The 12605-nt window shown below is 36.7% G+C and overlaps 3 protein-coding genes across 3 annotated transcripts; 1 reads left to right on the forward strand and 2 right to left on the reverse strand.

The window, feature by feature from the left end:
• Positions 1-403: 403 nt before the first annotated feature.
• On the reverse strand, positions 404-922 carry CLUP02_16936 (CVNH domain-containing protein; the record flags this gene model as incomplete). Its single annotated transcript, XM_049295853.1, has 3 exons — positions 404-453; positions 516-660; positions 719-922. 3 exons carry the CDS (start codon positions 920-922, stop codon positions 404-406), a joined length of 399 nt encoding a protein of 132 aa, XP_049153000.1.
• A 1492-nt stretch (positions 923-2414) lies between these two features.
• Positions 2415-3475, reverse strand: CLUP02_16937 (uncharacterized protein; the record flags this gene model as incomplete). Its single annotated transcript, XM_049295854.1, has 6 exons — positions 2415-2470; positions 2524-2709; positions 2796-2880; positions 3060-3196; positions 3259-3331; positions 3377-3475. The coding sequence occupies 6 exons, from the start codon at positions 3473-3475 to the stop codon at positions 2415-2417; spliced, it is 636 nt and encodes a 211-aa protein (XP_049153001.1).
• Positions 3476-10474: 6999 nt separating this feature from the next.
• On the forward strand, positions 10475-12028 carry CLUP02_16938 (uncharacterized protein; the record flags this gene model as incomplete). The annotated part of the gene is made up of 8 exons (XM_049295855.1): positions 10475-10663; positions 10739-10907; positions 10964-11188; positions 11244-11311; positions 11383-11610; positions 11691-11779; positions 11833-11869; positions 11936-12028. The coding sequence occupies 8 exons, from the start codon at positions 10475-10477 to the stop codon at positions 12026-12028; spliced, it is 1098 nt and encodes a 365-aa protein (XP_049153002.1).
• Positions 12029-12605: the final 577 nt, after the last annotated feature.

Here is a 12605-nt window from a genome sequence, read left to right on the forward strand (position 1 = left end):
CGTCGACTCTATGGTCTGACAGCACTGCTCGGATGTATTCAATCGCAATACTATTTCTACGAATTTAGACAGTCGACTGGGACAGAGTTTTAGAGTCTGGGGAAGAATCGTACCTGGTACCGTGTACGAAAGAAACGGAATGCTAGACATTGAAATGTAACTACTGAGTATGCAGAACAAGAGGGACTAAATATGTACAAGAAGGGTATGAACTTTTGAGAAAGTGTCCATGGTTTCCATCCAGCCACATCGCATTTGCCCGCGCAGCGGCGGAGAGTGGCGGTCGTTCAAATCGTGCTTTGTGATTCGTCAAACATCATTCATAGCCTCCAACACGATTCGCCGCCACCACTTTCAAGGGTGTTTAGCGGTAACTGATAGAGGCCTCTCTCATTCTCGTAGATCATGATGTGCAGCTCAGAGTTCCGTACTGGTTGGACACGGGCGTAGTATCTGATGCGACGACATCGTTAGCAGGTTGCCGAGACCTAAAGAGGAGAAGAGGGGCTGTTTACCAAGTTCGATTTGACTCTCGGAGCCGTTGCAAGAGCAGCTCAGCCAAACACGGGTGGTGCCGAAAATCGGCCCGTAGACCGGGTCCTCGATGCGGTAGACATAGCAGTCGCTGCAGGAATCACCCAAGTGGCCTTTGCCGCTGTACTACATCAGGAGAGTCAGCAACGTAAAGCACATATAATTGTGTGTATAACTCGCATACCTGGATCTTGGTGCCCGTGTAGGTGAAGCATTGGTTGAGGTCAAGGGAAGTCGACTTAACCGTGCCCTTGCCGTCACCGGCGTTGCAGTTCGCCGTCAGAACCTGGGTTGCGGGGTCGACGTGTTCGTCCGTGCAACTCTTGCTAAAGTCCCCTGCAGCGACTAGGGACGCTAGCATGGCAACGGCGATGGAGAAGGTCTTCATGGTGTGGGTATTGGATCTGAGATGAATGGACTGATCTTGTGAGACGATTGTATCAAGGCTGGATGATGCTGCAGTAGAACTTATTGTCCAAGACCTGAACTTTCGAAGAGGCACATCGATTCTTTAATAGCCTGATGCGATCATCGGAGAATAAGGCGTTTTACCGGGTGCTTTTTACTTCCGCATCATAGTTCCGGCCGACGGAGTTTGCAGCGTCGTATGCTTCGCTGCTTTGGGTTTGCCGTTGCAACCGCGGAATGCGTTCATTTGACCATAAGAACGTGACATCCAATACACCCAGTACCCAACGGGCAGGTGCGGAGCATCACTTTCCATGTTTGTGAATCTTAAAATCCAATCAGGGAGGTGAACGGCCCGGGACTGCAACGGCGGCTATCTGGACCAGCTTCACCAGAACTTTTGTTTTCCAACGAAGCGGACCCGATCAGACCCCCGATGAGGAGGGAGCCGGCCGACGGGCGGTGACAAGACATGTGTGTTTGCCGTGTGATTATAACTCAGCTTCTAAGCAGGATGTTTGCCTCCCTTCTGGAGTGAACCAACGGTGAGGCACGCCCACCATGTAAGGTTACAATTAAGGCTTTGTCACAGCGGGACATTATGCAAGGGTTCCAAGATACCTGCATGCAGTGGATCTCTGACATCCGGTCTAGACGCAGATCCTGACATGAAATCTCCTCATTTCGATCGTCCCGCGCGGTACTTGGCGCTAGCCTTGATTCACTCACGTGTTGAGTGGACGGGCAGATCTTTCCGATCACGGGGCGTGTGAGTCTCAATCAAAGTCACAAGCGGTAAGGCTTTATGGGCATCTACATGGAGTGAGGGTTGGGCATGGGGCTGCTGATTTGAGAATCTGAGTACCATTACTTGGCCGTGGTCAGGTTGGAAAAATCGAGGTCTCATTCTTTGGGGGTGAGCTAACAGCACTCACATGCTGTAACAGATGTTTCTTGTTTGGAAACAAATGTTTACTCAAAAACGGCGAGAAACGACAATAACGGAAGGTGAGTGCCAAGAGGGGACAGTGAGAATAAGTACTTGATCGTGATACCGGCCGGCAAAAAGGTTCGGCAGGCCTGGTTGCCTCCCTTGCATCGTGCCCCCGCCCCCACCTCCCGAGAAACCGGGTGATCCTTCATGGTTGCCACCAAATAAACCCGGATGGTGGTTATCATATCATGGGTCTAGGCTATGTTCACGGGAACTAGCGCGTCCAACGTCCCTGGCTCTCGACCAAACAACCGAAACGGTTGGCTGTGAAATATCTTACATGTGATTAGACTCTCGCGGAACATTATTGATTCGTGACGGCGAAGATATTAGGAATTTCATAGAACACCAATGAACAGACAACACGAGCAAGCGCTGCATGATCATGCAAGAGATATGGAATGACTAGAAACAAAAGGCCCGATGGACTCTACGGTGAGAATACCGCATCGGTAAGACTACGCGCTAGGTCACCCCTCTAGAACGTCAACGACTCGACAAATCTGGTCTTTGATGGTCGAGACTTTCTGGCCACTAATCGCCTGAAGACAGTGTTCAATAATGCAGGTGATGGATTACTTACCAACCTATGCCCAAAGTATTAAATGATGGCCCGATACTTAGCCCATGTTGGTCCGGAAACCAGCCATGTAGGTACATGTAGTTTGGTTTGTTCAGTACATGCGGCTTGCTGAAAATGGCCACATGCATGGCATATGCACTTTGGTGCATACCCCTTTTTCTCGAGAACACAAATTTCCTTTGGAGCTCTCCTCATTGGTTGTCAAAGAGGCCGGTTAGACAACGGACAGAGAGTCTACCACATCGCACGAGATTTACACTCGGAATCAATATAGACCGTGCAGTTCATGCAGCAAGGAGATAACTTTGAGAGCTCTGTCAATGGCGGCAAGCGATCTTGACAAAATGAACAAGTTGTTGGACTAGGCAGGGAGAAAGTATCGCTGAACAAGGTTTTGGTACTTAGTTAGGACTACAAAGAAAGATGTTGACAAGTCCAGCCGGTATTTGCACCTATCCGCGTCTACTTTCTCTACCTTAGGCAATCTAACGACTGGAATCGCCGCGTCTTCAAAAAACCGGCCAAGGATTACTCTGACACCTGATTTGAACGCATAATGATAGAACCCGAACTTTGTGCGACCCCCGGGAGTCTAGCGGACTCGGTGCTATATGACGGGAAGGAGTAAGCGACCGAACATCGTAGTTGGCGTATCGAAAGAGAAGTCTTGAGGTATTCTTTTGAAGAGGAATGGTTTAAATCATCGCCACTCACCCAATTTTCTCTCAAGGGCGTTCACCGCAGGTTCTCCTGCACTGGGAAATGGCATGTCCGTCATAAATGCCAAGATCATCCATGCATTGCTGAACGCACTAATGAGATCTGTTAGCTCAACCCATTACGCGTTGTCAACTCACACCTACAGCCGAAAGCTGACGCTTCTCAGCTTCCACAGAGCTTGCCGCAGTGGTCACAGCCATGATGGCGGTCAGGAGCGTGACGATGGAGAAACGCATTTTGAGACTTGAAGGAGGTTTTGTGAGTTGAAGACGGTGATACAGTTAGACTTGAAGATGTTCAAATTGTTGATCTAGTGTGATTGATGAGATCGAGTTATAATCTGGCTTCCTGGATGCTAACATGTAGTCTTTATAGCTCTCTGGCATTAACAACATTGGACAGAGAATAACATTCTCGGCAATACATTCTTACTTCCCACATTAGCAGAGATAATTGCTAGAGTCGCTAGTCATCTTGGCGGAGCGACGGCTAGCTGACAATTACCCTATGAGACCTGCAGTTCTGGATGTTAGGGTAAGAGTAAAATCCCATAGGATCTGCCAAGCTATGGAAAGTAAGCGTGGCAACGTTCTCACTTTCCTATATGGGACTCAATCGGCAGAATGATAAGACAGCCGAGATTCAATTCAGGTTGCCTTCCTTTCAAGAACTAGGCGCCTCGCACTTGTTGTGCAAGCCCAGCATCCGTAAATCTGAAAACGAATTAGTACGTGATAGTTTGACTGTATAGCTGTGGCACAGCTTCGTGATCCGAGACAGGCTGCAAAATATACCTGTCGTTGATCCTTTCGCCTCTTCATACCTGCCCGTGTAGTCTTAGCCCTCATCTGAGTTCTGACGAATTGATTGAAAACATTTCTATACCTGATGGTTGCACAACAAGAAATTCTTGGTGCTCTGTTACGAAGTATGGCAGGTCTAGGCGTGACCTTCAGCCATACTCATCTGGGAATGTCATTCATTGGCCAGCTCGGACTTGTTCAGTCTAAGGTAGGATCCTAGAACCCAATTCAATCCAAGAAATTGCAAGTACTGTGTCTTGTAAACAATAAGACTCAACCTATAACGAGCATTGCTTTGAAGGCAGCCTGGATAGAGCTTGGAACTACCCAGGTATCCCATATCTACACCATGACTCTCACAAGATGGGTGAATACTTGTCTAGTAGCTCAGTATCACATTGCACATAAAAACCATTCGGATCAGGACATGCGATCAAACAACCCGTCAATTCCAAGGTAATAAGAACTAAGGGCCCCTTCAGACCAAGCAAAGCACGGGCAGCGACTGACTCATTCAGCCATGCTCGACGAGTTGATCTATCAAGGCTTCCTAGCATAAGGTTATGAGCTCTGATACGCGAGTCACATATGGCCTAAGTACTGAGACTTCGAGTCGAGCATTTCTCTTGCATGTTCACAAGACTCTTGAACCGGCCGATGAACCTGTGCTTTATTGTAAACAAGATGGGTGTGCAATTTTAGTGCTCAAGGCTCATCATGTGTTCGGTCTTTTGAGTGTTCACGAAGCGTTGTTGCGTAAATCTTCGGGGAACTTCGCAGGGAATTGCTCCGTTCTGTTCGTGTCATTGCCGCGTGGCTGCTCGGCGGGCAAGCTCCCATTCTTAAGGATAGGTAGTGTAGCTGCCACGTGGGAAGTGAGAATTGGGCAAAAGTCTATTCTATCACTGTGTCGCGACATCTCGTAAACGACACAAAAAGGCCCGCGCTTCCCATGGATCGAGTCATTCCCGAATCTGGACCGAGCTGTACGGCAGACTACAAGAGGCACTCCGCCAAAACCGTTCTTTCTAATAGACCTATAGCTACTATAAATTTTAAGTATTAATAGCGCGACTTTCTCGTATATATAAATAAATATTATAATAAATCCTATATATTATTATAAAGAATTACTTACGACTATAAGTAATAGCGGTTACGTAAGAGCGGTTATACTACTTACTAAAAATAGGGTAACTAGGGGGCATATTCTTTTTATTAATTTCTATTACTAATTAATTTCCCTTTCCTCTTAACTAACCTAATATTCCTTAAGTAAAATAAGTAATCTACTTATACTCCTATAATTACTTATTAATAATTATATTTCGCTTTATTATACTTTATACCCTTTTCTATTTTACTTTTATTACTATTACCTAATTATATACGTAATTATAAATATAATATTCGCGATTTACTAATTAGAAATATTAATTAAGTATAATTAAGCAATTTTATACGTAATTACTAATATAATTTTTACTAATTAGTAATTATACTTCTTCTTAGGCTAATATACGCGTAATTATAAGTATAATTATATATATATACCTATTTATAATTTAATTCTTTTTATTTGCTTTTTTTTTTAATATTAACTATTTATATATATATACTAATAATTTCGTATAGGATACTCCCTTTTTTAATAATTACGTACGCCGTATAATACTTATAATAAGTACTTAATATAGCGTTCCGGCCCGTATTAAGGGTATATAGCTCCTAATAGTCCCCGTATACTAACTTACGTAGTACCTTAATAACCTTACGTTTTATAAAATAACCTCTTACCTCTTTATTAATACGTATACCTCTATATAATAGCTTCTTTATTATATAGATTTTTATATTATTTATAAGCTCTTTACTTTCCTTTTTAAAGACTTTTTATTAAATTTATAACCTTAGTATTATATAGGTTAGTATATACTACCCTATACTATTTAATATTATTATATTAACCTATATAATCTAGCCCTAGCTTTAGATTAAGCTTAACCCTAAGATTATTAAAAATAGTTATTATATACCCCCGGATATTACTATAACTCGTACTTAAGCTACCGATACTATTTAAATAACTATATTTAGTAACGCTAAGACTAGTACTAAGTTATATGCTTATTATAAAGCTAGTAAAGGTATTTTTATTAATTACGTTACTTTTATAAATAAGGGCTGCTCTAGTTATAATTATATATTTATTATATATAAGTATATACTCGTTAAGCCTCCCGTTATTACTTATATATTACCTTATATTACTTTATATTTATTTATAATTTATTAATAATTCGTATTAACTCGTAATATACTTATTAAGGTTATTAAGCGCGGTTATAATTATAAGGGTCGTAGTAAAGTCCGTATTAGTACTCTACTTAAGTTTTAAGTACTATCCCCGTTATATACTTCTATATAATAATAAAAGCCCTTAAATAAGTAGCTAAGTAAGCTAAAAATAATAAAGAGGGTATATATAATAATATATAAGATTATAAGGAGCGTTACTAATTTATATAGACTCTAAGTAAAGAGTAATTAATTTAATATTCTTATATAGTATAGTATAGGAGTTTATATAAGTATATATTAGGATATAATATAGTTAAGCTTAATACTTAAATAATAAGGCCCTTATAGAGTCGTAGGGTACTTATTAGCTATAAATTAGAATATATATACTTAGTTTAGCTTATAAAAGGCTATAACTAACTATATAAAAGCTCCCCCTAAAGTTTAACATTTTTAATAAAATTATAGAACTTTTATTTATTATATATTATCGTTATATACTTTTCTATCCTTTTTAGTATTATAGATCCCTATAAGCGTCTATATTTATATATATATACTTATAAGACTTTATAAATAAAAAGATACCCCTATATATTATTATAATTATATATAAATATTTACCCCTTATTTAAAATTTCTTTCTTAGTTTTTTATTTTATATATTACTATTTTTTTTAAAATAGTACGACTATATATTAATCTTTTATTATATCGAACGATAATTATTATAAAGTTAGAGAGTAATTAGACTTATAACATAATTATTATATATATTTTTATAGTTTTTAGTATTAAAATTATAAAGCGAACTTTTAAACGTTAATTTATAAAATAGGACTTATAAGGAGAAGAGCGTACGGTCTTTTTTAAAGATCTATTAATTCGTATTTAAGAATTACTTTTTTAATAATACTTAAACGATAAAGATATTCTTTTTTAACTCTAATCTAAAAGATTTATAATTACGGCTATAGGATTATTAATACTTCGTTAACAGAATTAGTTTTAATAATAATAAATATTAAAATAGCTCGTAATTATATAATAATAATTAAAAAAGTTCTTTTTTAATATACTAGAGGTTATTTACCGTATTAAAGGGTACGATAAAGAGTATTTTTATATATAGGTTTATTAATAAGCTTATATTATTAGCTAAGATGAACTTTACTTTATATATTATAAAACCTTTTTATAATAAGTTTAAGATTAGTTAAGTAAGATAAGGTACCGTTATAAAGGGTTTATAATTCTTAAATTAAATTATATTTAGTTTTTAAATACGTATAATAAGCTTTTATTATTTAGATTTAAGATCTATACTAATATTAATACTTATTTACGGTTTATTATATAGTTCTATATAGGGGTTTTTATTTATATATCCCAGAATATACTTATATAATATTTTATTATTATTTAATAACGGGGATTTATATTATTACGAGTTCGTTTAAACCGAGGAAAAGAAACCGTTCTTATATTTAGTATTTATTATTACTTTTTATAATACTATTTAATAATAAAAAGTCTAATTATATTCCGTAATTACTAGATCTTTAGTAAAAGTATTTATAACGTTAAGATTAAAAGTTAGTAAAATCGTTTTTATTAAAATAGATTAGTATATTAGCGGATAAGTAATATATATCTTAGTATATATAAATATACTTACGTTTATAAAAATACTTCTAACTACTTAAGTTCTAAAAGCTATTCTATATAAATATACTCTTTAATTAGATTATACTTCTATTTACATATATATTACTAATTCGTTCTAATTTTATTAACTTTATATAAATTTAGAACTCTTATCGAATTCGTTATTAAAAAGGTCGCCCTTATATTATTTTTAGTTAGTTATAGTAATTATATTATTAACCTACGTTACGAACTATATAAGACTTTATATAGCTAATTAACTAAGACTAAGTTTAATAACTATTAAATGCTATTTAAAATAATAATAATTTAGACGCATATCTTTTTTAAGCTATTTTATAAATTTATATTTTAATTATTAAGGGCTCCCTAACTATATTAGCTAAAAGTATAAAGTTTAGTAAGGCTAATTATCCTTATTTTAAAGCGTATTAATATTTTCGTATTTATTTAAAGTAGTATATATATAATAAGTTTTAACTAGAAGTTATTTTACTTAGTAAACTATAAAATAGTATTATATAAGTTAAGTAGAAATTAGAAAACTTTAAAATTAATCTTAGAGTATTAAATAGCTTCGTAATTACGAGCGATACTAAGGATAAAGAGGAATTATAAATATAATTATAATTTATTCTAAACTATTTACTAACGAGAATACTCGTTTTTATCCTTATAATATACTAGGTTATTTAGTATTATAAACTTTATTTTCTTATTAAATTATTATAATCTCGTCTTTTTTATCGTTTTTATCGTTTTTAACTTTTTTTTTAACCTTTACCTCCTTCTTAACGATCTCCTTTTCTTACTTAACTAATAATTCCTTCTTAATTTTTATTGTTAGTTTAATATTAATACTTATTAAAAGCCGTGTTTTTAGAATATTTCTATACGTCGTTTTACTTAAAGTTTTAGTTATAATTAGCTTTATACGACCTTTTCCCTTCTTTACTAACTAAGGTTTAATAACTAACGACTTAATTTTAGTTTAAGAAATAATAAAAAGTTAGTAATTATCTTTTTTATATAAGATTATAGTTTTAAAAAGGAATCTTTTTAAACTTATAGCTTTGTATATTACTTTATAATACTTTAAAATATTATAAGGATTCTTTATGTTAATTAGAAATACTATCTACTCTATTAAAAGAATTTATTAGTTTATTATAAAATATAAAATAATAGATCGTATTATATCTTAATATAAAATAAACGTTAAGAAGTAATTAAACTAAACTTTTTTAATAAACTTCTTAATAACTTAAATATTAATATAAGTTTTTATTTAGAAACCGTTGAGTTCGTTTTTAAAAAAGGATACGTTATATAATATAATAAAGATATTAATTATTAGTAATTACTTTAGCTCCTTTTCTATTTATTAAATATTTTATTCTCGCTCTTTTAAGCCTATAAAAAGAGATTTTATTAATATTAAGGCTTATACGTTTATATATTCTTATTATATAAAAAGGGTAGAGCTTATATAAGTATTATTATCAATTAGTTATTTTAGAATAGCTTTATAAAGAGGTATTATAAGGTCGATTAGTTTAGTAACGTTTTATATAGAAATTAAAAGTTATTATAAATTTATATTATAATATTTATAAGCGAGCTATTAGTTTAATAACTTAAATAAAAAGTAATTTTTATTTATAAAAGGGTAAAAAGTAGTAGTTATTTTTATAATAAAATTATAAAAAGAAAAAAAACTTTTATATTAGGGTACGATATTATGCGATTTTATATACTACTATACGGTTTAATATATTACGAAATTAAAGTATTTCTTAAGCTATAAATCTCTATAACCCCTATTTATAAGTTATTATACTAGTCTAGACCCTATCCTGGGTAGTGGGGTAACTGTAAAATACGATTTCTGCTTTAACATATGAAAAAAGTGTTTTGGCAGAGTGCCTCTTGTAGTCTGCCGTAGAGCTGGGCAACCAAGGTGCCTGTGCCCTTGCGGAGTCGAACATGCCGCCCCACGTCCCGTGGCAACCTGCCGTCTCTTTATGCTCTGGAACGACGGCTACAAACCTTGTCTGAGTCCACGACAGCGTAGCTCGCGTGGGCAGTAATTTGGGCTCGCAATTTTCTAGCTAACAGACAGTCTGACTCAGTGCAGCGAACTTGACGATGAAAATCGTCCGTTTTGAGTTTGGCTTCGCACCGACAACTACATCGCACAAATGTCTCATCCGCATGCGCCGCCTCCCCGGCAGGCCTGGGTTGCTCCGATCCACATAGCCTCTCGTTTCGCTCGATCTAGACTGCAACCGGCTGTAGCGACAATTAGTGACCTCATAAATAGGGTGGAGCCCCCATTCTTTCAACACGCGCAATGATCTCGTAATCATGGCTAGGCGTTGGTTCTGGGCTTTTTTCCATCACGTTTATGATCACGCCAGGTGGACAGGACGACTTGCCTCAACCCTCAGATGACACGCAGCCATGAGCTGGACCAGACTGCGCATCGCGGTTTGGCTAGCATGCCTCGCCGTAGATGTGATAGCAGCATCCACCTCTATACAACTGACCACAATATCAAATGCAACTTCGCCCGGGGTAACATCACCAGCCCCCCTTGACCCGGCAGCAGCCGCGATGGAGCAGATGGCAGCCTCGTTATCCCCATGTGCAGTAAGACCCCACTGATCTGCTATTCTAAGTGAACGTTAACTCAAGGTAACGTAGTTGAATTGCACAACGAGAGAGGTTGCAAAGTCGCCTTGCAACGCTACCGACTTTACGTGTATTTGCACAAATCGTTTGCTCAACGGAAACATTGGCGCATGTTTGGCACAGCATTGCACTGTGACTGAGTCTCTACGTATGACATCACTTGTTTGGAAGCGGTTTTCTTTCGAAGCCCATCTATCATTTGGTTCAAGTCTACAAGACGTTGCGCATAGATCATGCTGACAGGCGTCTAACTACCAGAGGCACAGAGATACTCGAAAACGTCTTGCAGAGTGCCCGTTCGTCGCAACACGGATCAAGGTCCCATCACATGGACTCTCTTCTCTATTGCGCTGGTGGCTCTAGCTGCTCGACTGATCTCCAAAATTCCTTCTCTGAATCCTGCATTCTCGTTCGGCTGGGACGACTGGCTGATCCTTGCATCTACTCTTGCGCTGATCCCAGCAGACATTGGATCGCAAATTTGTGTGTTCACGAGCTGACATACTTATTCAACAATCATGACTGACCATATCCGTAGTGATCGGTATAGGTCTGGGGCAGGACATATGGATGGTCTCTCCAGACAACATCACCCAGATTCTCTTGGTAAGGACGGGCCCCAATACCCCATGCTCCCAATTACTGGGGAACTGATAGCATACTGACATAATGTCAAGCTTTTCTTCGTCGAGGAGCTTCTCTACTCATTCGTTGTGGCTGTCACCAAGTTGTCGATCCTCATATTCTACCTACGTCTCTTCGCCGAGACCTGGTTCCGGGTGGTTTGCTATGTTATGTTAGGGGTCACGACGGTCTATGGTATCGGGCAGATACTAGCTATCGTCCTCGTATGCTCCCCAGTGAGCTATAATTGGACGCAATGGGATGGTGAGCATCAAGGAAAGGTATGCGTCTAATGTGGCTTCACCCTGGCCTACTGCCATTCCATTCGGATCACACTGGCTGATTTTGGGATTCCAACTAGTGCGGGAACGTTAATCTCATGGCATTTATCAATGGTAGAGTGAATATTGCCATCGACTTCATTTTGTTCATTTTGCCAGTCACTCAATTGTAAGAAGATGTTAGAGGTTGTTTAGTACTCGATTACTGATCAAAGGATGTAGTATAACTGTCTCGTGGACTCTCAAGAAGAAGATCGGCGTGAGCCTTATATTTTTAATTAGTTTATCGTAAGTACCGCTATATATATCTCATTATGTCTTCTAGGGGTTACTGATTGCCCTAAAGGGTGACGGCCTCGAGTGGGATCCGGCTGGCTACATTGGCGAAGTTCGGCGGAACGTAGAATCCGACGTATAAGTAAGATCTTACTATCGGATTAGAAGTCTAATTCGACCGCGGCATACGGCCGACTGCGCAGGGGCTAATTAGGGGCCCTATTTACGATTATCGTAACTAGCCTAACTTATAGTTAAAACCTCCTTTTTATACTAATTATATAAATATTTATATAGTTTAATTAATCTCTTCGTTAACTACAGTTCGAACTAACTACTTTATAATAAAAATATTAATATTAATTAATAATTAAATTTTATTATCGTAGATCGGTAAGGTATTTTATTATATAAAAAAATAAACTTTTTAATACCGTATAGGATAGGAGATTTATATTAATTAACTTTATAAAAGTAAATAAAAGGGGCGATCCTCGAATATTATATAGAATTAAGTAATCGTAGCCCTTTATTACTTACGAGAAATTAACGTTTATTATATTAAATTACGTTAATTAACGGAACTACTTAAGTAACTAGCTTTTTATTATTATTTTAAATAGCTTTTTTACTAAATAACTTTTCTATAACTAGCTTATAATTAAAAATTAATTAGTTAAATTAATAAAAAGAAATATTTATAAAATAACTATTTACTT

Source organism: Colletotrichum lupini, chromosome 9 (assembly GCF_023278565.1).
Source record: "Colletotrichum lupini chromosome 9, complete sequence".
NCBI lineage: Eukaryota > Fungi > Ascomycota > Sordariomycetes > Glomerellales > Glomerellaceae > Colletotrichum > Colletotrichum lupini.